This window comes from Suncus etruscus, chromosome 1, assembly GCF_024139225.1.
Source record: "Suncus etruscus isolate mSunEtr1 chromosome 1, mSunEtr1.pri.cur, whole genome shotgun sequence".
Taxonomy (NCBI): Eukaryota; Metazoa; Chordata; class Mammalia; order Eulipotyphla; family Soricidae; genus Suncus; species Suncus etruscus.
Genome location: NC_064848.1, coordinates 196,617,071 through 196,643,305, shown reverse-complemented (window position 1 = coordinate 196,643,305; position 26,235 = coordinate 196,617,071). Strand labels below are relative to the sequence as shown.

The 26,235-nt window shown below is 40.5% G+C and overlaps 1 protein-coding gene across 1 annotated transcript in view; it reads right to left on the bottom strand.

Annotated features, from left to right (window-relative positions):
- The window catches only part of HELZ (helicase with zinc finger), a 177,917-nt gene that overhangs the window by 67,979 nt on the left and 83,703 nt on the right, over positions 1-26,235 (bottom strand). The window contains 6 exon segments of the mRNA XM_049778833.1: positions 1,003-1,150; positions 4,121-4,266; positions 6,476-6,594; positions 11,192-11,370; positions 22,316-22,420; positions 22,968-23,147. Coding sequence (XP_049634790.1) covers positions 1,003-1,150; positions 4,121-4,266; positions 6,476-6,594; positions 11,192-11,370; positions 22,316-22,420; positions 22,968-23,147 — 877 coding nt within the window.

Sequence of the window (26,235 nt, the reverse complement as noted above, 5' to 3'; positions counted from 1 at the left end):
GAAAACCTTGGGGACATCATGCAGAGGTTGACAATGGTGATAGCATTGGTATTGGAACACTGTATGCCTGGAAATCTAGCATGGATACAATCGCAAATCATGGTATCTAATTTAAAAAAAATTTCTTTAAAAAAAAAAAAAAGGTAAAGGGGCCGGGCGGTGGCGCTAAAGGTAAGGTGCCTGCCTTGCCTGCGCTAGCCTTGGACGGACCACGGTTCGATCCCCCGGTGTCCCATATGGTCCCCCAAGCCAGGAGCAACTTCTGAGCACATAGCCAGGAGTAACCCCTGAGCGTTACCGGGTGTGGCCCAAAAGCCCAAAAAAAAAAAAGGTAAAAAGAAAAACCCACAGGATAAAGGGTGAGAAAAGAACTACCAAGCAAACAGCAAGTCTGAGAGCTGAGAGAGCTCTAAAGAGACGCAGATAAACTGACATTCAATCGCCAAGAGACCCATAACCTTGCTCACATTACGCCACAGTGACATTGTATCAAGGCTCAGGTGATCTTTGGAGCACAGATTTCTGCAAGAAGTTTGACTCACGTGAAATAAAATCCCACCAGGAGGCACTAAAACGTAATCAAAGCCTATCTTAGATGACCAATACCTTTTATCACTAGGAAAATTGATCCATCTCTACATGATGATGATGATGATTGGAGTGGCTACTGGCAATGCTAAGAGTTACATGTGGTGCCAAGAATGAAATCCAGGGGCCTCACACATGTCAAAACTGAAGTCATTATTTTTATTTTATGTATTTATTTTATTTCATGTGTTTTTATCACAGACACGATGAAAAGTATTTGTCCTTCCCCCCAACTAGGAGATTCATCTTAACAAAGCAATGCAATGCAAGAAAGAATAAACTTTATACAGTGTTTACACATAAATTAACTCAACTGCATAATTGTATGTTGACTCAAAATGGTAAATCAATGTTAACAAGACCAGAAGAGAGGATTGCAAGAGTGTTACTAGTTTGCAAGAACAGCTAATGTACCTCTGCGTTATTATAAAAAGCTGTGCTGTTTTTTTCTTGTACATCTTCTCCCCGGGCTGTAAAAAAGGTTAGCGGGTAGAAATCCTTATGTGCTGGCTGCTTTCCACTGGCCATCAGTTTGCCCTCATAGAAGAGCTCAGAGGTATAGCTGCAGAGAGAGACCAAAATAAGCAAACAAATGAATATGCAATTTAGGTCCCAAGTTAGTTTCATACATAAGAAAAAAAATTATCAGGGCTGGATAGATAGCACAGGGGGGAAGGTGTTTATTTTGCACCTGCATGTCCTGGGTTCAATCCCTGGCATCACATATGCATCCCTAGAATACCACCAGGAATAATTCCTGAGTGTAGAGCTAGGAGTAAATGCCTAAGCATCGCCGAATACAGTCCAAAAAATATTATTCCTTCTAATAATTGCTTTAGGACCATGATAATTATAATCCAAATATCTAATACCTAGAAAGCCAAGTTTTTCTCCAAAATTAACCATAGTAATAATAGCAAAGTAGAATCCTGGTATTCCATTGCTAAATGAATCGATTTGGATAAGTAATGAAGGCGGACTTTAGAAAGAAAAAAAATGATAATATACTGGATAAGAATCTTGCTCAGGAAATTTTCCTAAGGAAACCTTCCTATGGAAATTTGCTGGCTAGTTCATTTTCTTAGTCTTTATTTCTTTATTTCATTCATATACTTACACATGCAAATAGAGAGATAATCAGACACAGAAACAATGCACAGAGTGGAAAGACATTCAAATGTTTAACCATAAAGTCAATAGGCTTTACTGATCGATATTATCTAGTAGGTGATTTCATCACTGATGATTGCAGCAAACAGACTACAAAAGCATCCCACTCTAAGATATTAATAAAAAGCTATAGATTACTTTTCTATCCTATTGCTTTCAAAGAATCTAAATGTGGTTTTCACCTGGCTGACCTCAATATTATTTTTAATAACGCCCTGCATCTCTTACTGAAGCATGATAACTCATTTCACGCACGCGTGATTCAACAGTCACACCGCGTGAAATGGCCATCACAAGAAGTCGAATGTCTTCTGGCTCGCCACTTTGGCATTTGCATATGTCATTACTGATCAGGGCTCCTGAGCTGTATATGCTTTTCCTTGACTTCCTTGGAACTGAGCCTGACATCACTTTGAACACCACCAAATCACCTTCCATAACTCTGAAAACCACCCATCTGTTTTGGGTCTTTGAAATATTGTTTAATTTGGTTTCTCTCAGCTTCTGAGAAATTATTTGTGTGACTTAATCTTAGGATAATACCCTCAAAGGCCATAATAGGGTGTTTTTCGGTTTTGGGGGGGGGGGAATGTTCGTTCATCATTCATCAGTCAATGAAGACAGGCTATTTCCTCATTTTGGTCCTTGCAAATAATACTGCAATCAACAGAGGTGTGCTTTTCTTGTTTCAAATTAGAGTTTTCATTTTCTTCTGGTAAATGTCCAGAAAAATGGAATTGTTGGCATATATATATCGGTTTTGGGGCCACACCCAATGACACTCAGGGATTACTACTGGCTATGCGCTCAGAAATCAACGCTGGCTCCGGGGACCATATAGGACACCAGGGATCAAACCCAGGTTCGTCCTGGGTCAGCCATTTGCAGGGCAAATGCTCTACCACTGTGCTATTGCTCTGGCCCCATGAGAGCTATATTTTTAATTCTGTTCCCCAATGGGGAACCAATTACACAATGAGCAATGAACACCAATGCACAATCTCAGTAACAGTGCAAGGATTTCCTCCTCCCTATATCCCCGACACTACTGTGCTTCTTGTCTTCTGGGTAATGGCCATGTGAACAAGAACAGCATGATAGCATGCTGTGGGTTTAATTCTGCTTCCTTAGTCATTAGTAATGTTGAATAGCTTTTCTTATAAATGCTGAACATCTGTACATCTTTGGGGGAAAATGTCTATTCAGTTCCTCTGCTTATTTTTAAATCATATTTTTCTTCCAATTCAAGATTAGACTAAACTTTTTTTAAATGGTCAAGTTTTGGGGCACAGACTGTAAAAGAAAATCACAAAGAGGCTTTCAAGAGCATGTATGATGCCACTTCCTGCCCTGGATGCCAGTTTCATGTGTGTGTTAAGTTGGTGGCAAACACTGAGTTGTCTCCTACACTATTACTGAGCCTGGCATGCTAGCTGTATAGAAATCTCCAAAAACTTAATACTGAGTTTCATAGTCTACCTTCCTCTTTCTTTCCCTTCTTCTCTCACTTGTTTTTCTTTCAGAAAAGATCCCTGTATAACAGACGCAAAAAGCAAATAGCTGTATAGTGTTGCATTAAATAATTAACGATGAGGCTCGAAGGTGGATGATGCCATCCAGCCCACATGTCTCTGCAACCTCCATGCAGCCGGCGAGTTCCAGGCCCAGGTGAAATCACTCACTCACACGCAGCCTTCAGGAAGAATCATCTTTATTCATGCCCTAGCCACCACAGGTGTGTGGCCTATGTCAACCTTTTAAGCATTCAGCTATATTTTGCTAGCCCTGCATCTTATCTCCTGTTAGCCATTTTCCCTTTGGGCTCCATGCGGCCCAAAGATCCAAAAACCAGGAAGCCAAGCCGGGCCAAGAGAGAAACGGCAAAAGACAAAAGGGGCCGAATTCCCTTGGTCCCAACCTTATCTACCTTTTTCCAAACCCCTCCCAGGAATGGGAGGGGCTTGCAGGTAAAGTTACACCTACTATCCGGTTCAGACCCCTCCCAGAAATGGGTGGGTCTTAGGGTACACCACAGTATAGTTTGTCAGTGTATTTGTTTATTGCATCACACCTTTTGACACCTATCGTCATAGAAAAGTAAGTCATAACGACTAAATTCTGAAGTTCTCACGTCCAGAATACTCCTACTGTGTGACAAATGACAGCTATGATTTTTGAGACATTCTTTTGGAAGTATAAAATTAAGCACAATGATGAGGTGGACTAGACATAAGGACAGTGTTGAAAGATGAGGGGCACAGTGGTGATAGTTAACTGCGAACTACCACAGCACAAGGGACCCTGGGAACTGTCTTTCTGAGTCCCCAGCCACCAGAGCAGAAGGGACAACAGTCACACCTACTTGATGATAGCTTCATGAGAGCGGTAGTTCTCACACAGGAGGATCCTGCATGGGAACTCGGCAGGGTAATGCTCATAAAGACGGTCAAGTAAGGACACGTGAAGGTTTCTCTCCCTGGCAAACTCGCTGTAAACAAAAGGACTGAGCTGTAACAGACAAACATACAGAGAAAATGTAACTAGAAGTACAACTGTCATTTGAAAATCTACTTATTAGAAAAAAAATAAACCTATACTGTACTAACATTGAACTTAAATATGGTAAATGCTGAAGAACAAAAAAAAATTCCTTTCAGTGAACAATTCTACTGCTAGAAAGAACTAGGATAAGTTTCCCGACTTCTGCTTCAGTAAACCAACACTGACTTAAGAGATTCTACACATAGTGGTTAATAAAGGGTTTCTGTAATATCAGTCATCATTAATCAGTAAATTTTTGTTTGTTTGGGGGGTCATACCTGGTCAGGGCTTATTTCTGGCTCTGAGCTTAGGGTTCACTCCTGGTGTGGTCTGGGAGACCATATGCAGTGCTGGGATTCAATCTGGGTCAGCCACAGGCAAGTAAAATGTCCCGTCTGCTGTACTATCTCTCCGACACCTACTTTAATAATTTTAAGGCTACAAGCCATGGCATCATTGGGGAGTTAATAAGTCATTAAGATCGATAAGCTTAAATTAAAATTAAATTCAACTTAATTTAAATTTAAATGGTTGGCTAAGAGGACATATAATCTGTGACTAAATATTAGCAAAAGAGAGGCTAAAGAGATAGCACGGCCAGTAGGGCATCGCCTGGTAGACAGTCAACCCTGGTTCAATTATCTGGCACACAGACAGTCCCCAGGTACTGCCAGTAGTGATCCTTGAGCACAGAGTCAGGAGTTAAGTCCTGAGTACCACTGGGTATGACACAAATGCAAACAAACAAAATGGCAAAATAACCACTTTTCTCTCATAAAATGTAAGGTGCCATTCTTGATTAGATCTTGAGCCTTTACTGGAAAAAATTAAGCTTCTTTTAACAAAGAAACAAAAACAGAATTTGATTCGTTACACTCAACTCTTAACCAGAATATTCTGACAACTTCAATACACTTCATGCATCTTAATGAACATAAAAGAAAAAAAAATCCAAAGAATAATCTGTAGGAGTCAGAGCAATAATACAGTAGGTAAAGTAACTGCCTTGCAGGCAGCTGACCCAGATATCCCTGGCACTCAATATAGTCCCCCAAGTACTGCCAAGAGTGATCCCTGGGCACAGAGCCAGGAATAAGCCCTGAGTACTACCAGGTATGAGAACTAACATAAAAAAAGACAAAGGATAATATGTAAAACGGATACTGCATTTGTAATAATGCAAATAGATAAACAGACATTGCACTGCAATTTGATAAAATGCAAATTGCATTTCTCTTTCTGTGCATTCAAATACAAAATATCTTTTATGTTCTTTTGATATTTAACTATTTTCATTTGAGCATATTTTTCCCTTTGATAGCAAAATATTAATCTTTTAGAAAACAAATGTCAGAGACAGTAATTAGGGCTATCATAGAAACCAGTTAAAATTTATTTTATAAAGAAAAGAATAAACACAGGACTTCAAGTCAGTAGACAAGAATTGTAATACTGGGGCTGGAGAGATAGCATGGAGGTAAGGCATTTGCTTTGTATGAAGGACAGTGGTTCGAATCCCGGCATCCCATATGGTCCCCCGAGCCTGCCAGGGGCGATTTCTGAGCATAGAGCCAGGAGTAACCCCTGAGCGCTGCCGGGTGTAACCAAAAAAAATAAATAAATAAAAGTGTAATATTGACACCCATTCTTTAAAGCACTATCTCCAATTAAAGAAGAAAAGGGGGGGGGGGCGAGGGGAAGATAATACAGTGGGTAGGACATTTGCCTTGTACAAGACTGACTCAGGCTCGATCCCCGGCATCTCATATGGTCCCCTGAGCCTACCAATAGTGATCCCTGAGTGCAGAGCCAGGAGTAGCCCCTAAGCACTGCCAGTTATGGCTCAAGCCCCCCACCCCGGCAAAAAAAAAAAAAAAAGTTGAGCTATTAATTTTCCCTTCAGAGGTACACACATAGTCACACACAGGATTAGGCCAAATGTTTAGGTTGGAGAGTCTCAATGGGCAAAGTGCATGTTTTTTGCATGCAGAAGGCTTGTATTTGGTCTTTGGGGGCAAACCCCAAGCACAGACTCCAACGTATCCAATATAGTTAAAGTACTTCAAATATAACGTATGGTACAACTTCAGGCACATTTCAGAGACTAGACTATGAATCACGTGAACAGACACTCAAAACACCATTCCACTATGATGCCCGCCAGGGCTCTTCTTACCTGCATGTGGTCGCCAGCCAGGACAATCCGAGTGCTTTTCGTTGCTAATGCTAGAGGCATAATGGTTTCACACTCCATGGCCTGGGCTGCTTCATCTAACAGAATGTGTGTAAAAAACCCTACAAAGTACAGCATAAACATAAGCAAGGCATATTACAGCAACAATAAAGGGAGGCCTGGCCATTTTTTGCTTTTCTGCTAAGGAAAGAATTTTAGTAGGCCCATGTTATTAAGAGTTGTGCTCTACCGCTAATTCTCAACATAGGGGGGGGGTGGGAAATGTGACTTTCAAGCATTGTTTAAAAATAGAAGTTAAATGGAGTCACTATTTCATTCAATCACAGATACATAAATGATGTCTGGAGGACCCAAACGACTAACAGCTGCATCACTATATATAGAGAATATATATATATAGAGAGAAATTTCCAAAAGGACGAGTAACATTTTACCAAAATGGACTTGTAACTAAATACTGATGCGCCCTTTAACTATTTGGTGAAACACCAAAAATAATACAAAGTCAACTTATAAATAAATAGCTAAAAACCGATATAAAGAAAAAAGTTACAATCCAGCTTTGACAAAAGTAAAGGGTACTACTCGCCAGTAAATTCATTAATTTGATTAATTTGGTGAGGTCGCTATAGAGAAATAAACAGATGGACTTTCTTAGTCTAAATCCTATCCTTGATTTTAAAAAAATTACAAAAAATAGGGCCCGGAGAGATAGCACAGCGGCATTTGCCTTGCAAGCAGCCGATCCAGGACCAAAGGTGGTTGGTTCGAATCCCAGTGTCCCATATGGTCCCCCGTGCCTGCCAGGAGCAATTTCTGAGCAGATAGCCATGAGTAACCCCTGAGCACCGCCGGGTGTGGCCCAAAAACCAAAAACCCAAAAAAAAAAAAAAAAAGGTAAAGGTAACAGCTGTCAAAAATGTTTCTTATTGGTTTGGAGATACAGGACAGGGGACAGGCTTTGTATATGGCCAACCGCTATTGATCCTTGGCATGATACTGATCCCCTGAGCACTGCCGGACATGATCCCTGAGCACAAAGCCAGGATTAAGCCCTGAACACCAAGAGGTGTGATAACACACACCCCCAAAAAATATATTGCTGGGTACTGGAGTGATAATACAGCAAGTGGGAAACTTGCCTGTATGTGGCTAATCCAGCTTCTATTCCCGGCATCCCAAATGGTCCTGAGCCCACCAGGAGTGACTCCTGAGTACAGAGCCAGGAGTAACCTCTAAGTACCACCACCTGAGTACAGAGCCAGGAGTAACCTCTAAGTACCACCAGGTGGGGCTTCCAAACAAATAAAGTTGATCAGTTTGTCTCGCAATGGTAGACTTAAGTTTGGCTACCAACAGCACACACAAAAAAGTTTTACGGCATAGACTAAGAAAAAAGGCCCAGAAAAGGAAACATCCCACATTAAGATCACTGCTCCAGTTGTTACTGCATGGGAAAAAGAAAAGTGCGTTTGTCCCTAGGAGCAGGGAAGAGACCCAAAAAAAAAAAAAAAAAACCTTGCTAGTCCTTTTTCTGCCCTAACAACTGAGGAATCAGAGAGCACTTTTTGTGTAGCAAAGCACAAAAAGGAGTTTCTCATCAGTGAAAAGCTACAAAAAAATTCTGAGTTTCAGCAAGAGAAATAGTATAGCAGGTAGAGCGAGCGCTTGCCTTGTAAGCAGCAGCCAGCCAACCTGGGTTAAATCCTCAGCACCCTCTTTGAGGGCCCAAGCCCACCAGGTGTGATATCTGAGTTCAGAGGCAGGATTAAGCCTGGAGCATCATCTGATGTGAACCCCGAAAAAAAATTTTTTCAGAGTCCAATAGCATTCCTCTATTGTTGGTCCAAGAACCTCTTTTCTTTTGTTTTGTTTTTGGGTCACACCCGGCAACGCTCAGGACTTACTCCTGGGTCTATGCTCAGAGATCACTTCTGGCAGGCTCAAGGTACCATACGGGATGCTGAGATTTGAATCACCATTCTTCTGCATGCAAGGCAAACATCCTACCCTCCATGCTACCTCTCTGGCCACAAGAACCTCATTTTTAATCCCTATGCTTATAAATACCAACAAGTTCAATCCATCTACACAATTTTGTAATGCAACATTTTTAGGTTTATAATTGAAATAATCACATCATAAGTCACTCCAAACAGTGGCTATGATTGCAGTATTAAGCATCACTAGCTGCTATTTGCCAATATTGGTGACCGCAGCAAGATAGAGTCATACCCAATATTCCCCTTTGAGAGAATTTGTGCTTTTGTTTCACAACCTTCATTAAGAAAAATGAACTATATAAAATATAAGGTCAAAAGGTAAAAACAAAAACAAACTGGGAGCAGTGAGGAAAAGAAACTAATCTTCTCTCATCACTTTTACATCAAATAGAGATAAGCTTGTCTCGGGTACTGAATAAATCATGTCATAGCTATTGCTGTGGCTACTAACTTGAACTAATCAAACTGACTTAGCCTGAACCTTAATTTTTCTTATTTGTTAAGTGACTCTCCACAGGGCAGGCATGATAATTGAATGGAATAAAATATAAGTAATGCCAGGAACAAAGCCTCATCAACTTTCAATTAAGTATTCTTCTGCACTCTTGTTCTTCAAAGCCATTCATTCTTTGGCTCTTTTTTACAAAATCTACTATTTAGGAGGTTAGGAGTTTTAACCTACAGGTGAAAAATATGCAGAGCATAATCCCAAAGTAATCAGACTGATTGTTAAAATAAACACACCAAAATTTACATTTCAAATAAGCGTTGTTCCATTCAAAGAAGCCATGTGGGAGGAAACAGAACTCACTCCAGTGGCTGTTCACAACCCTGTTCACAACCCTTCTGCAAAGCTGCCTTTGTAACTGCCTCACCGGGCAGCTCTCAGCTGCACACTGCGCACACAGAAGAGTCTCCAGACCTGACAGGCACCTGTACTTCCTGTTAGCTCCCTAATGGCAACTAAGGTCTGCTCACCTATTTCACTCCCAGATCTGAAAGCTGTTCTAAAATCCACTCACTTAAGACACAGATTTATCAAGGGTCGCTAAGGGTGTGTACCCTGGGTCAGGTGTCCAAAATCGTGACAAAAACAGTCTCTACTCTCTGGGGACTTGGATTTCTGCACGGATTTGTCACTGGCTCTGAAAGCAAAGCCAAAAGTAGAAAGAAAGCAAAAAGGGCAATATCAGTCATTATAATAAGTGAATAAATGAATATTTTTTCAAAGCAACTATCTTGAAGTCCTATTGCATCTATCTTAAATTGTCTACCTATAACTTCATAAGATAGAGCTAGAGTGATAGTACAGTGGATAGGGTGTTTGCTTTGCATGTGACTGACCCGGGTTTGATCATCTGCACCCCAGATGGTTCCTGAGACCTGCCAAAAGTGACCCCTGAGCACAGTGCCAGGAGTAAGCCCTGAGCACAGCCATGTGTGACCAAAACAAATCTATAAAATATAAAACATCACTGTGATTTTGAATAGCTCCTATACTTAAGTAAAAATAAATATAAAAATGTTTTTAAACATAAAAATAAAAAAATAAACATAACACTATAGCACACACAAAAAAACTATTATAATTGTTGTCTCTAAACTATACAACACCAAGTACTTCAAAACAGACTTTAAAAAAACTGAGGCCTTGGGGCTGGAGAGATAGCACAGCGGTGTTTGCCTTGCAAACAGCCAATCCAGAACCCTGAATCCTGGCATACCATATGGTCCCCCCCCCCATCCCACCACACACACACACACACCCCCCCCCCCCCGGTGCCTGCCAGGAGCTATTTCTGAGCAGATAGCCAGAAGTAACCCCTGAGCACCGCAGGGTGTGGCCCAAACACCAAAATAAATAAATAAATAAATAAATAAATAAATAAATAAATAAATAAATAAATAAATAAATAAATAAATAAATAAAAATAAAAATGGGGCCAGAGAGAATAGTACAGAGGGTGCGGCACTTGCCTTGCACATAGCTGACCTGTGTTTAGTCCCTGGTACCCCATTTGGTCACCTGAGCCCATCAGGAATGATCCCTGAGCACAGAGACAGGAGTAAGCCCTGGGTATCACCAGGTGTAGCCCCCCAAAAAGAAAACAAAAAACTCTAAATAATTGCACTATTTAAATTTTTAAGGTGGGGCCCGGAGAGATAGCACAGCGGTGTTTGCCTTGCAAGCAGCCGATCCAGGACCAAAGGTGGTTGGTTCGAACCCCGGTGTCCCATATGGTCCCCCGTGCCTGCCAGGAGCTATTTCTGAGCAGACAGCCAGGAGTAACCCCTGAGCAATGCTGGGTGTGACCCAAAAACCAAAAAAAAAAAAAAAAATTTTAAGGTGAACACTTTTAAGTGAATACCTGATCAATTAAAGAACAGCCCGTCATCACACAATAAATTAGGGCTGACCATTTCTTTGCTGGGAAAAGCATCTTTTAGGTACTGTGGGTAGACTGATCATCTCTGCTGCGACTGCCTCACTCAGCTGTCCCAGCACACAAGCACTGATGCACTGATAGTGAACAAGTACATGTGTGCTGCTGTGTTCCAGCCAAGGCAACTAACTTTACAAACATGGGCAGCAGAGATCAGGTGGGGCCCACCAGCAGCCAAGCCAGTAGTGTCCTAGACCTGGGTGCACACTGAATGTGCTCAGAGACACCGCCTGTGTCCCGAAGGAGCATACCCGGTTCCAGGTCCAGCTGACAGAGGTACTGAGAAGTGTTCAATGTAACCACCACCACGCGATGTTTAAGAATATCTTCCTTCTGTGGCATCTGAAAGGTGGAATGTGCGCTTGAGATCAAACAGTATTGATGCACAACTGGGTGAACAGTCTTTACCCAACGGTTTCTGAAATATACCCTACAAGAGAAGATCAGATTTCCCATTGACATTCTGGAATGGCTCTGACAGCACATGCGCATCACAACACTGACATGATTATGGTTTTTTATGACTTATTACGACATCTGGAAACAGAAGCGAATCTAGTGACTATGGAGCACTCTACTGGATTCTAATCCAGTAGACACACAACTACAACCTCATCTCCTCTGCTGTCTCCTGCCCACAAAGATTCAGGCAGGAAGCATATGCACTGCCGCAAACACTAAGTACTTCTAAGTGATCAGATTAACCTTCGGCAGAATGGCATGCAAGCGGGAGTTTAGGATTACGATCATTTTGCAAGTTTAAAACTTTTCTATTGCCGGAGAGGTGGCGCTAGAGGTAAGGTGTCTGCCTTGCAAGCGCTAGCCAAGGAAGGACTGTGGTTCAATCCCCCGGCCCATACGGTCCTCCCAAGCCAGGGGCAATTTCTGAGTGCTTAGCCAGGAGTCAAATGGGTGTGGCCCAAAAACCAAAAAAAGAATTTTGGGCCCGGAGAGATAGCACAGCGGCATTTGCCTTGCAATCAGCCGATCCAGGACCAAAGGTGGTTGGTTCGAACCCCGGTGTCCCATATGGTCCCCCGTGCCTGCCAGGAGCTATTTCTGAGCAGACAGCCAGGAGTAACCCCTGAGCACCGCCGGGTGTGGCCCCCAAAAAAAACCAAAAAAAAAAAAAAAAAAAAACTTTTCTATTTGAGAATGAGGTGTCTCTTATCAAAATATACCTGATGCCTATTTTAATTCCCTATGCTAATTAAAAATACTGAACTGCCTATCAACTCCTTATATCTTACTCAGGAAATCTCTTTTTTGTAACTTAGGTGTTGATCTCAGGTTCAAGAAATTGACAAGTTTGAATATCATACATTCAGATAAGAATAAGGAAAAAGTATCACTGTAATTGTAAAATGAAATTAGTTTGGCATCATGCAACAGATTAAGATGGCACAGAAATAATCTATCTAGAGGTTAGGGTGCTTGCCTTGACATAGCCAATCTGGGTTCAATCCTCAACACCGGACATTGTCCCCTGAGCCCCACCATGACTGCTCACTGACTTCAGAGTTGGGAGTAAGCCCTGGGCACCACTGGCTGTGGTCCCCAGACCCCCAAAATTAATATTAATAATAACGTATCCATTCATCTACCATTTATTCATTCATTTAGTCTAGTGGACATCTACTGTGCTAAGGTAGAGGAAATCACTAGGCTCAAGTGTACTTTTAATCAGAATCAGAGTGTTCTGAACAGGGTAGTCACATGGACAGAATACAGAGCTGAACAGATAGATGGGAGATGAGCTATAATAGCCCTTATTGGCTTCTAAGGTATAAAAACTACAGTCATCGTATAGCATAAAGTGTGTTTGCCTTGCATGTGGCTGACCTGAGTTCAATCCCCAGCAACTCATCTGGTCTGAGCACCACCCGGGGGACTCCCTGAGTACCAGTAACAAGCCCTGAGCACCACTGGATGTGGCCCAAAAAGCCAAAATCAAACAAACTACTAGCAAGGGGCTAGAGTATCAGTTCATAGGGTAGGACACTTGCCTCACACGTGGGCAACTTGGGTTCACTCCCAAGAGAGATTCCTGAGCACAAAATCAGAGTCAATGCTGAGAACCACTATGTGTGGCCCAAAACAAAATACAAACAAAAACATGGTGAATTGAATTTTAAGCTACCAATATCCTATCACTGAAAAAAATCAACATCATAGATGCACATGATTCTCTTTAAAAGGTCATGACAATCTGGTGGACACAGACTGAAATGTGATGGAGGGTAGGCAGGAGACAGAAACAGGGAGTCAACAGGCGGATCTGCACAAGAAAAAAACGAAGGCTCAAATAATGAGGATGAAAGTGGTCAGTTAAAAAAAAAAAGAAAGAAAGAAAGTGGTCAGTTCACTATGAGATTCACTCAGAGGCACTATGCATTCTTGAAAGTAGGACTGCCAAGATTTACTAACATGGCCTCTGAGAGAAAGAATCCAATCATTGCCTTCTCAGTGAGATGAATGGCAGGAGTGTAAAAGGTGAAAGGGAGAAATAAAACTTGCAGTGAGAACCCAGGGTTCAGTTTGGGACTCACTAAGTAACAGGCATCTAAGTGGAGAGAGTCAGCAGGAAACAGCTGAGAGTTAAAGAAAATGCCTGTGGTTGTGGGTAGAGGGGTATAGTATATGGAGTAAGGTTCTTGCCTTGCATGCAGCCGACTTGGGTTCGATCCCATATGGTCACCCAAGCACTACCAGGAGTGATTCTAAATACAGAGCCAAGAGTAACTAACTCCTGAGCATCACCAGATGTGTAACCCCACCCCCTACCCCCCCAAAAAAGCCTAGGACAAAAAAAAAAATACAGAATTGGGATAACACTTAAGCCTTGAGGACCATGAGACAGCTGGAAATTGGTAAGCATGTTTCACATGATGCAAAACAGGGTCTGTCCCCCAGAACCTACGGTCCCCTAAACACTGTCAGGGATAACCACCAAGCATCAAACTGTGCAAAACCCCTGAACACCACTGAATGTGATCTCAACACACACACACACACACACACACACACACACACACCTTGAGACTAGAGTAAATTACGTGGAGAACAAGCACAGGTAAAAGGATGGAAGAACAAAGTGTGGACCACACCAACATTCAGATACTGAGAAAAGGAGAAAACTTAGTCAAGGAGACAAAGGAGTCATCCAGGAAAGAAAACAAGAACTCAGGAGCATGGAGGGGTCTGGGAAGCAAAATGAAGAGAAGGTTTCACAGGATTAACTATTTCCAAAGATAGATAAAATGAGAACCGAGACACAAGACGTGAAGCCAGAAAAGCATCAGTGATGAACTCATCTTAGAATGTTCTTTGCAGATGAAGAGTAGAGGAGAAAAACCAGATTAAGTTCAAGAGGGAAAAAATCGACATCATTTCTCTTAGCAAAGAGAACATTTAAGTTCAAGAGAGAAAAAAACAGAGGAAACAGTTTGGCTTAAAGGAATATAGTGGAGCTAGAGAAATTTTTATCTTATTTTGTAAACAGTGGACATTCAAGTTTGCTGTACATTAATGGAAAGATGCTGGGAGAAAAAAAGAAAGGAGGGGAGAAATTCATTCATAAATGGAAAAGGGAAACTGAGGAAGAAGTGAAAAGAGCTTGAAATGGAAGCTGTTTGCTCAAGCTTCACGGGTAGGAGCCCTGGGTTTAATTTCTGAGGGATCCCTGAGTGCCCGTCAAGCACCAAGTCAGAAGTAGCCCACACACACTGTGGATCTGGCTCCAAATCACAAAATAAAATTTAACAAATAAAGTGAAAGGGAAAGCAGTTAAGTGAAAGGGAGGTCAGTCTAGATGAAGGGAGGACTTTCTCTTTGTACTGTGTTTATTTCTGCAGTGAAAGGACAACACTCACTGGCCAACTGTTATTTTCATCACATTATGAAAGAAGAAAACTGGAGCTGGAGAAAAAGCACAGGAATGAAGGCACTTGCCTTGCAAGCAGCCAACATGGATTTGATTCCTAGCACTTCAGATGTTCCCCAGAGCATGGCCATGAGTAATCCCTGAGCACAAAGCCAGAAGCAAGCCCTTAGGACCAAATAGGTATGACCCTTGAGCCAAGCAAGCATAGTCTCTGAGCATTGATGGTATGTTTCCCCACCCAAAAAAAAAAAAAATCCATTTTTAAGGAGAAGAAAAGGGAAACTGAATCCCAAAGTGTTCTTGTCAGAATTCAGACCTTTCTTATCCACTCTAACCTACACTTCCAAACCATATCTTATTTCAAACCCATATTTAAGAAGTCTCTCCGGGAAAAGAAGCAATTACACATAAAGCATAGAACCCACAGACCAGTAAGTAGCAAGAAGCCCAGGTCTCCCAATTTCCTTCACCCAGAGTAAAGCTGAAAAGAAAAAATGGGCTTTCCAACAAAGAGCTAGAATTGTGGGGGAAAGGTGACATTATGACAGAAATACAAGTAATCAAACCACATCTACTCTATCCAAACCATGTATTATAAAGTATTCTATTTAATGAGCCATCACACGGAACAAAAGGATACATTTTATTCAGCTTCCCAGAAAGTGAGAGCAAAGCCTTGAAGGAAATTAGCTTCCCTTCAAGCAGGTCTTTAACTGCGCTAGCAATTTCCTTTCAGGGAACCATCTGAGGCCCTAACTACTAGGCTCAGCTCTCCTCACTCTTGTGTAAATGGGCTTTGATTTTACTAGTTACCTTTAATTTTGGAAGCAAAACTAGGAAATTTTTTATTCTCTCCTGTAATTATCAAACAACATTCTTATTTGTTTTTATCTTTTTATTGTTGTTGGCTTTTCGGCCACACCCAATGATGCTCTGGGGTTACTCCTGGCTTTGCACTCAGGAATCACTCCTAGTGCCCAGGGACCCTATGGGATGCTGGGGATAAACCTAGGTAAAACATGTGCAAAGCAAATGCCCTCACCATTGTATTATCTCTTCTATTTTTTGAAGTTAGAATTCTGTTAAACTAACAAATCAGATAATTTACTAACTAGAGTCCAAAAAATCAAGGGCTAAAAAGGTAGCGCTGCGGTAGGGCATTTTTGCTTTGCACACAGCTGATTCAGGACAGTGGTTCGAAACCTGGCATCCCATATGGTCCCCTGTGTCTGCCAGGAGCTATTTCTGAGCACAGAGCAAGGAGTAATCCCTGAGCACACCGAGTGTGACCCAAAAACAAACAAACAAATAAAAAAATCAAGTTTTATGTTGGGAATCATTTTATTAAAAATACTACCACAATTTTTTATTTACATTCTAAAAAATTCTTCAAATTTTCAAGGCTAATACTAAGTTTATTTTCCTACCCAGGAACATTCACAATACTTCAAAAAAAAAAGTTATTTTTATTTAAAAATAACAGGTAGGAGCCAGTGGGTAGGACATTTGTCTTGCATTCAGCTGACCCGGGTTCAATCCCTGGCATCCTATATGGTCCCCATGCCTGCCAGCAGTAATTCCTGAGCACAGAGCTAGGAGTAACCCAATGCCACCGGGTATGGCCCCAAAACCAAACCAAAACAAAACATAAAAGTAATAGGAATAGCAAATTAAGGAAGATATTGAATGTCTTAATCAGACTGAATATGCTAAATTATATTATACCAAATTGCTATTATACCAGAATGATAGAACAGCAGGTAGGGTGACGGGTGACTGCCTTGCACAAAGCTGACCCAGGTTCAATCCCTGGTACAACCAAAATATGATCACCTGAGTCTCACCAGGAGTGAAATATGAACATAAAGCCAGGAGTATGCACTGAATACTACCAGAACAAAAAAACAAAACAGAAACAGGAAAAAAAATTGGGGGCGGAGAGATAGCATGGACGTAAGGCATTTGCCTCACATGCAGAAGGTCGGTGGTTCGAATCCCGGTGTCCCATATGGTCCACTGAGCTTCTTAGTGTAGAGCCAGGAGTAACCCGAGCACTGCCAAATGTGACCCATAAACCAAAAAAAAAAAAAAATCAAAAGCCAACATTATACTAAATCTTTAAAATAGAACATCACAAAAGTAAATTATGTGTATTAAGTCCAAACATATGTATATATACATATATTACACACACACACACATATATATATACATATACAAAAAAAGTTCTTGAGTGTGGCAGATAACTTAAACAATGAAAATGATCTAGATTAGCAAGAAGAACTACGATAATTTTCTTCAGAAGTAAAATGGTGGCTCATAAAGAATCTCTGGGGAGCTGGGAGATGAGTTGTGTCCTGCAAATCCGAGGCCTGGTGCCAGCACATGTGCCAGGTGTTGTCCTGGCATCTCAACTGTCCAACAGCACTGGTGCCATAAGCCATTTCCAAGCAGATCCCAGCCAAAGCACAGTGTGCGTACCATGGCTGACAGCATATACCCAGAAGCACAGCAGTTAGAAAGGTGCTCACAGGCAGGAAAACGAACCCAAAGTCCCAACACTGAAGGGGTCTGATTACCAACTAGCATTTCTACAATGAAACCCTGTGTGTCACACACATAAATCCATCATCACAACACCATTCATAACTGTCATCACATTACACACATACACCCATCAACACAACACCAAACACATCATCACCATACCAACATCATTACAGCATCATCACACCCATCATCACAACCCCACACACCATCACACACACTCATTGTCACATATACCCCCATCATCACTAAATCACACACACACATCAGTTATTACATACCCCCATCATGACACAACATAGACATACACCCATCACACACAACAATCTCAGTCATGCGCACACCCATCATCACTATACTGACAAAGAAGGGAAGGGGGAAATACATAAAGTTAATAAGCTAGTCCCTTAAAAAACAAAAAACAAAAAAAAAAAACTTCCAGAAGCATGAAATAAATCACAGTGATGATTTTCTGGTCTCTTCTCTCAATGCCCAATATTAAGGAAAAAACTAGGTACGAGCCTTATTCATTAATTCCGACCATAGAATAAAAAAGACTTCAGATAATCAAAATCAGCTCTTCCTTAGAAAAATTAAAAACATTATACAAATTATGTGTGTACCCAAGGATATGCACCACTAAAACAAGGTGAAAATTTAAAAAAAAAAAAAACCCACTCAAGAAAGAAGACTATGCAGACATAGACATGTCAGTCATAGCACTGACACAGCAGAGAATGGAAGGAAATGACCAAGAAGATGCATAAAAAAAAAAAGTCTTAGGAAGAAGCAATAGAGAAGAGGGAAAAGATAGACAGAGGGGGACATTTCAGAATGGGAAGATAGCTCTGGTCCATTATGGGAGAGTTCTGAAAATAAGAAAATCATTCTCATAGGCACTTACAGTTACATAGGATCAGGTGTTCAAAGAAAATGAAGCAAGACTTAGAAAGAGAATTATATGAATAAGAACATGAAAGGCAATGTGCTTATTTCTTAGAAGCAAATAATTTCTTAGAATTTCTTAGAAGCAAATAATGATTAAAAAATCTCTGGGACAGAAAGTCAACAAATATTCAGAATACAAATTAACCAATGACAGTTTGCAGATATTTAGACAAAATGGAAATGAACACTGGATGAAAACTAAGAGAGCTGAAAGTGTTTGCCCTTGGGAATCGTGCTTGAAAGGAAATGAGTAAATAAGAGGTCAAAGTTTTTTTTTCTTTTTGCCATCAGCATAAAATAGGACATTTTATAGTTATAATAATGTAGATTTCTGATAAGCCAAGAGTCACTCACAAAGAAAACAACCACATTATTTGAAGCAGTGATAGAAGGAAAGCAACAGTATTTAAATTTAACCTCTCATCTAAGGATTCTATTTTTAAAAATAAAAATGCTCAATTGGTTCCGCTTCAGAAGAGCCTCGATTAACTCTTCCTATTCCATACCCCACCCACTGGCCCATCTCGGCCCATCTCTGAGAACTGTTATACACAAAACCTCCATGCTTATGACTGCTCTTCACTCCCACAAAAAGCCTGCACACCACCCAGCCAGGGACACACTTCCTCATCAGGAAATCATTTGGACACTTGTCAAGTCCATCAAGTCCCTTGACTTATTTTAAATAAATGTCCCTGTGACTCCCAAATTACTTAATGTGCTACAAAGTCAAAGATCTGATTCTAGAAGAAATATTCCTTTTAAGATCTAAATTTAAAAAAAAAAAATCCCAAGTGAGAAGACAGATCAAAGGGCTGGAATAACCCACCCCGGCCAACACTGCACACTGCTGGAAATGGCCTCCCAGAAAGGTAAAGTAAAGGAAGCCAGAAAGAAAAAAACAGCAGGTAAAGCTCTTGCCTTGCATGCAGTCAACCTGGGGCGCCATTTGGTCCCCTAGAACTGCCAAGAATGATCCCTGAAATGCTGAGTCAGGAGTAAATCCTGAGCACACAGCCAAATAAGGTCCAAATCCTAAAAAATTCAATTTAATTCCAGTTTGAAATGACAAATGCGTGCTTTCCCAGGAAACTGTCAAGGCATGCCTTCTCCATAACCTTTACCCACTAAGTAATGACTTGGTCAGAGCCAGATACTAATCTTCAAAAACCCTCACAGAAACTTTATTCCATTTTTAAAAATCTTCTGATTCTAATAAAGAAGTTAAAACTAAATGTAATCAAAAATGGCTTCTAAACCTGTATCTCAAAAAAAAAATGTTTTTTGTTGTTTTTTTTTTCGACCACACCCATTTGATGCTCAGGAGTTACTCCTGGCTAAGCACTCAGAAATCGCCCCTGGCTTGGGGGGACCATATGGGACGCCTGGGATCAAACCGTGGTCCTTCCTTGGCTAGCGCTTGCAAGGCAGACATCTTACCTCTAGCACCACTTCGTCGGCCCCTGTATCTCAAAATTTAACCTCCACTCTGCAACTAACAAACTTTTTGTACATTCCAGCCCTAAGTGTATAATTAAACAGACTAAGAGGATTGACAATCTTAGGGTCCTTTTTCCACACTTGCCAGGACACTCTCCAGACCACACCGTGAGGGAGGCAAACCCTTCCTCAGCCTCACAGTCCACTCCTTTAAGGTCCGATGTAGACACCAGGTTCCTCTGGGGCCCTTGCCCCCTCTTCTTTCCCCTTCCCCTGACAATTCCCATCAAGTCCATCTTAACTCCCAGATAGCTCTAGCCATTCTAAAGCTCTCCACTCCAACACACACCTCTCGTTGTTTTGGAATTGGAGCTACAACTGGTGGTGCTCAGGGATCCCTCCAGGCTCTACATTCAAGAATAACTCCTAGTAGTGCTTGGAGGACCTTATGGGCTGCTGGGGATCGAACCTGGGTCAACCACATGCAAGGCAAATGCCCTACGCACCCTATATATATAGCTCTCAAATTTATTGTCCAGAACGAAAAGCACAATTAATTTCAGTTAATGTAACAATAAATGATCCTGGTAAATTCTAACAAGTATTGCTTTTCCTAAGATATAAATCTGCAATTTAACACTTTCCAGATTTAAAACAAACAAACAAACAAAAAAACCTATGGTGAAAATTAGCCCCACACAGAGAAAATATTTGATATTTGAGGCACTCTAGCCTTTTCTTTTTTTTGTTTTGGCTTGGTTTTGGTTTTTGGGCCACACCCGGTGACGCTCAGGGGTTACTCCTGGCTATGCTCTCAGAAATGCTCCTGGCTTGGGGGACCATATGGGATGCTGGGGGTGGGGGGGAATAGAACCGCTGTCCTTCCTAAGTTAGTGTGTGCAAGGCAAACACCCTACCGCTTGCACCACTACTCTGGCCTTCTAGCCTTTTCTTAAATTATCTCATTTATTAAATGAAAAAAAAAAGCATGACATTCAAATCTAAAGTTTTTTTATTTTTAGAGTAAGTCTATACTTGAGACATGTGGGAAGCAAGATTTTTTGCTAGAAGGGCAAATTTCTGTATTTGGGTCACTAAAACTATATCGATATCCTTACTAGAATAGAACTTCTAGGTAGATATAGATAAGCTACATGCTGGATCATAATGTCCTAACTATACAAAGCTATATATAATGCTAGCTAGCTAACTGGCAGATATTCAAGATTATCAGAGTTCTCTGCCCAAAGGACCATGCTAGATCAACCAAGATTTATGTATTCACAATTAATTCCAAGCCAGGTTCACAATCATAATTGAGATCATCCAGTTCCTACATAGCACATACATATGCTAAGTAAACATTTATATACATGGTTCTACCAATAACAAAAGTAAACAAAACAATCATCTTATCTCCATTATCAGTCACTCAGAGCAAAAAATTTTCACATTAAGTATAAAGATAGGAATGTAAGCAAACGAGTTACTATTTATCCACTGATAACTATTTTACTTATAGTTTCTATATACATATATTCTTATAAAATGCAACTGGATTCTACTTATAATAACAATTCCTACTCTAATTTGTCTATTAAATGAAAATAAAATAAGGCATGGAAAATTTGTGTTAATGGGCTATGCCACTTTTTTCTCGTAAGTCACTTAAATGATTTTGGCTATAACTATTAAAAATCAACTAGCAAATTCATTTTTTTTCCATGCTTGAGCTCAACTAGAAATAAAAAGTTAGTAAATTATGATTAAAAAGTGTGGTTAGAAATTAATCTGTAAATAATTGTACTCAATCAACATACGGCATGACATATTAGTTTGTAAAATGGCAAAACTAAATATTAATTCGTAGGATAATGAAAGCAAATGGCATAATAAATAACCATTTAATGAGTCTTTATTGTTTTCTGAAGAAAAGGATTTTTATTCCCCCTCAATCCTGTATTTAAGTACAATTCATATTTAGAAACATTTCTAGAACCTTTCTAGATCAACTTAAAATTTTCTGGCATTTTTGTCTCTTAAATGATAGCAAAGCAATACAAATACCAATTGATTTTGTTGTAAAAAACAAAATAATCATTTCTAGTTCCTGCTTCTCTACTGTGCATTTACTACAAGATCTTAAGTCAAATTCTAGCTCAAGAATAAATTATCATTGCATGGTTACTCCGCCATGCAAAAGACACTCATTTAAGTATATTAAATTTGATTTCAATTAATCGTATATATATTATTTTATCACAGCATTTAGAGGTACACGTCAAATCTGTTCAGGTTATAACAACATTTTTTTACATATCAAACTTAAAAAAGGATGTCTTTCTCTTTACTTAATGCTTAAGAAATGAATGGTTAGAGAGTTTTCTTTATTTTTTTTTCTTTGTTTTAAATGGTTTCTTCAAAAGACAGAACCTCCAAATGCCAATATGCAGTTACACAATACGGTAATCTTAAAAGTGATGGAATTCTTTACAGACACCTTTTCTTAAGAATAATAAAGTAGGATACAGATACGTAAGAAGCCTTAAAAAAATACCTGAGAGGTCTTGCCTGGGGATTGCCTGCTTCTACATATGGATGTAAATAATCCTTTATGTAGAGATCAGCAGCACTATTAGAATGGGTGCAAATGAGAATCCTGCTGAAATAAATGGTGCAAATAAAAAGAATGATAAAACACAAAACTATTCAAGCAGTATAATACCAAAAGAAAAGCAGTGGCCCTCTTAAATATTTACACATTTCCCTTACCCTACTCAGTAATCTCTATCATACATAGCTTTCATGATGCCTTATAGGAAATGCTATATTACGCTTTCCCTTATAAAGTTCACTCCCCCAAATTATTCTGAAAATCTACTTTGGGAAATAAAAACTTAAACTCTTCTAGCTATATCTATGTCACACAATCCCATTGAAGACTAGGATTAATTTTTTTTTAAAACAGCTATTTAAATGCTATTGTCCTTTATGTCTCTAATATTGAAAAAACACATTAGAAGTCAAATTCCAGTGCTTTAGCTTTTTTTTTTTTTTTTTTTTTTTTTGGTGGGGGGGGGGGATGCAATTTTTCTTTCTGCTCTGGATGATTTATTTATCTCATTTGTTTACAGGCTGGCCCCGCTCTGTCAGCACCGGGAGAGGCAGCATGTCCAACTGCGGGCAGAGCACACGTGCCACCCTCTCACCTCGTCTCCGGCTGCTGGAGGATATGCTTGACAGCCTGAGCTAGAGTGAAGGTTTTGCCTGTCCCATAGGGTCCAATGATGAGAACAGGAGGCAGCTGGATTGACAGCGGGGTGGTGATGGCCAGAACGGCCTCTTTCTGCTTTGCATTTAGACGAGGATCCAACTGTTCATCCCACTGTCTGCAGAAAATGAAAAACTCATTTAAAACAAACACACACAAGAGAAAGAAAGCAGGACATGCTGATCAACTACCCCAATTTCATTGAGTCAGCTTTAAAAAAAAAAATCACCAAAACAATAGGAGTTGGGGGACACAGTTCAAGAGGCAGAGGGCATATGGCTAGCACAAGACACGGCCCTGAGCTCACCCCTCAATATGACATGTTACCTAAGCACCCCAGGTATAGTGGGCTTGATAGACATAAACGTGCAATTTTAGGGGGTAGAGAGATATTACAGCAAACAAGGTGCAAGACCCTAGCTCAACCCCCAGTATGGCAAATGGTCCCATGAGCACAGCCAGAAGTCATCCCTGCATACCAAGTCAGAATTAAGCACCTGACATCATCAGGTATTTCCCAAAAACAAAGGAAAAAAAAAAAAGGGAAATAATTTATTGTAAAATTCCTTTTTGGGGAGAGGGTCCTACTTGGCAGTGCTCAGGGATTACTCTGGCTATATGCTCAGAAATCACTCCTGGCAGGCTCAGGGGACCATACGGGATGCCAGAATTCGATACACCATCCTTCTGCATGCAAGGCAAATGCCCAACTTCCATGCTATCTCTCCAGCCCTGTAAAATTCTTTTTATAGACAATTATCTAGCAGGAACTGTGCAAGATATTTTCCTCTTTTATTTTTTAGTTTAGTTTAGTTTTGTTTGATGGCTACACCTGGCAACGCTCAGGGTTTACCCCCTCACTCTGGCAGTGCTTGGGGAATCATATAAGATGTTGGGAGTCAAATGTGGGTCAGCTACATTATAAGACAAGCACCTTATCCACTGTGCTATCTATCTGGCCCCCAGTTTCCTATTTTTGTTAGAACTTTAAGTTCTTTTGTTCCATTCCAAGTGTAAAATGATTGCAATAACTGATCAAAAAACAACACACACACTTTTAGCCTAGTTGCTTCCAAGTTTACAGCTGGTAGTGATACTACCTCCAAAATGTAAAGTTCCCTTCTCATCAGCATCAGGAAACTTTTTTCTAATATACAATGAAGAAGCAGCTTCTCTGAAGAGCAATCAAAAGTAAAAGAGAGGCTCGTTTTTCACTGCAGCATTTGACCAGTATCATTCACTCGCCTCTGTTTTAATGATGGTTGCCCCCGGCACAGCTCAGGGGACACTTCCCTGCAATTTGATACTTTGGATCTGAGCATTCTGCTGCTCGTGGGCAACAGTGGTAGGGTGCACCAGGATTACACCCAGGAATGCTCAGAGTCACTAGTCTTATACCCTACACAGTGTTTGTGACAGAAAGGGTACAAACTGGCCTCAGAGCCACTTCGAGGCCTCACACAGACCTGGCATTCTTTTATTCTCCTATATGAGCTCCCCAACCTGATTTGCTGGATTTTTAATTCATCAATCGATTGTCAACTAACCCACTGAAAGACCTTTGTCAAGGAAAAACCTGCATGTTTTAAGTTACAAGTGGTCACACTTTTTACAAAGTTCATCATTTAGAAAAATAGCAATTCCTGGGGCCAGAGAGATAGCATGGAGGTAATGCGTTTGCCTTGCATGCAGAAGGGCGATGGTTCAAATCCCAGCATCCCATATGGTCCCCCGAGCCTGCCAGGAGTGATTTCTGAGCATAGAGCCAGGAGGACCCCTGGGCGCTGCCGGGTGTGGCCCAAAAACCGGAAAAAAAAAAAAAAAAAAAAAAAAAAACAAGAACAATTTTTGTTTGTTGTGGGGCCACACCCAGCAGTGCTCAGGAGTTACCCCTGGCTCTGTACTCAGAAATCACTCCAGGCAGGCAGTGGGGACTACATGGGATGCTTGGGATCAAACCTGGGTCCATCCTAGGTCAGCTGCATTCAAAGCAAATGCCCTACCGCTGTGCTATCGCTTCGGACCCAAAAAATAGCAATAATTTTAAAGAACAAATAAAGATCGTTCCCTAATATTTTCATACACACAAATCAGATCTGTATGTAGAAGTGTCCAGAGCAGAGAACATGACAGCACAGACGTGTTTGTAATGAGATCTAGCAACCGACATGCCTTCGGTGAGTTGGCTCCATCTCAGAAACTAAAACGGAAAGCAGATGCTGAAAGGGATCAAACCAAGTAGAGAATCAATCTCACTCCCCTCCTTCTCTGTCTCTCTGTTTTCTTCTCTTTTTTCCCCCACTTTCTCCCTCCCTTTCTCTCTTACAATCAATATACTAAATACTGCAACTACTATGGTCACAATGGCAGAAATATGAACCAAAATAGGAAAGGTATGTAGAGACACAATTGGGGAATTTGCTAAGTGTCTACAAAATTAATGTGGAAGGAAATAAGGAAATATGGTTGAAACAGGAAAATTCCTTCTTTGTGAGTCTCTATACAGACCTGAAAAAAGCTATTTATAGAAAAATCCTAATATTCATTCAGTTTTTGAAAAACCGTAGCTAATGTTATGGCAGGTAATTTCAAAGTTCCTCTAAAAATGTATGCCTTCAGAAAGCAAGTGAAATACATAACAACATCATTCTTGTGTATCTAATTAAAGAACTAAGAGGTTGCCAAGGATCAAACTCAGGGCTCACATGTGTAAAGCATGTACCCGGCCGCTTGAATTTACAAAATCTTAAGTCATGAACAAAAGAATGTGACCAGTTAGCACTAGACTTCCTGGGTGACATTCACTAGTTCAAGTACTTTGATCAAAACAGTCCATCATAATCCTGCTAGTACTTAGCAATGTTTCATCTTGGATAAACAAGGAAATCCTTTCCTTTTTTTTTTTTAATTATCGTATTTTCCGGCGTATAAGACGACTTTTGAAACAAAAAAGTCAACCGAAAATCGGGGGTCATCTTATACGCCGAGTATATCCCGAAAAAGGTTCCAATATGCCGCTAAACGAAAATTGTCTGAATATTGCCACAAAACGAATTTTCCAACTCGATCCTGCATCAATCACTGCCAGGCTGCTCGGACCACCTCTCTGACTCAGCCAATCCAAGCAGGCTTTTGATGCATGCAAATTAGACAATGTTCTGTACCCAATCTACACTGCCAAAAGCCTGCTCAGATTGGCCAGAGTC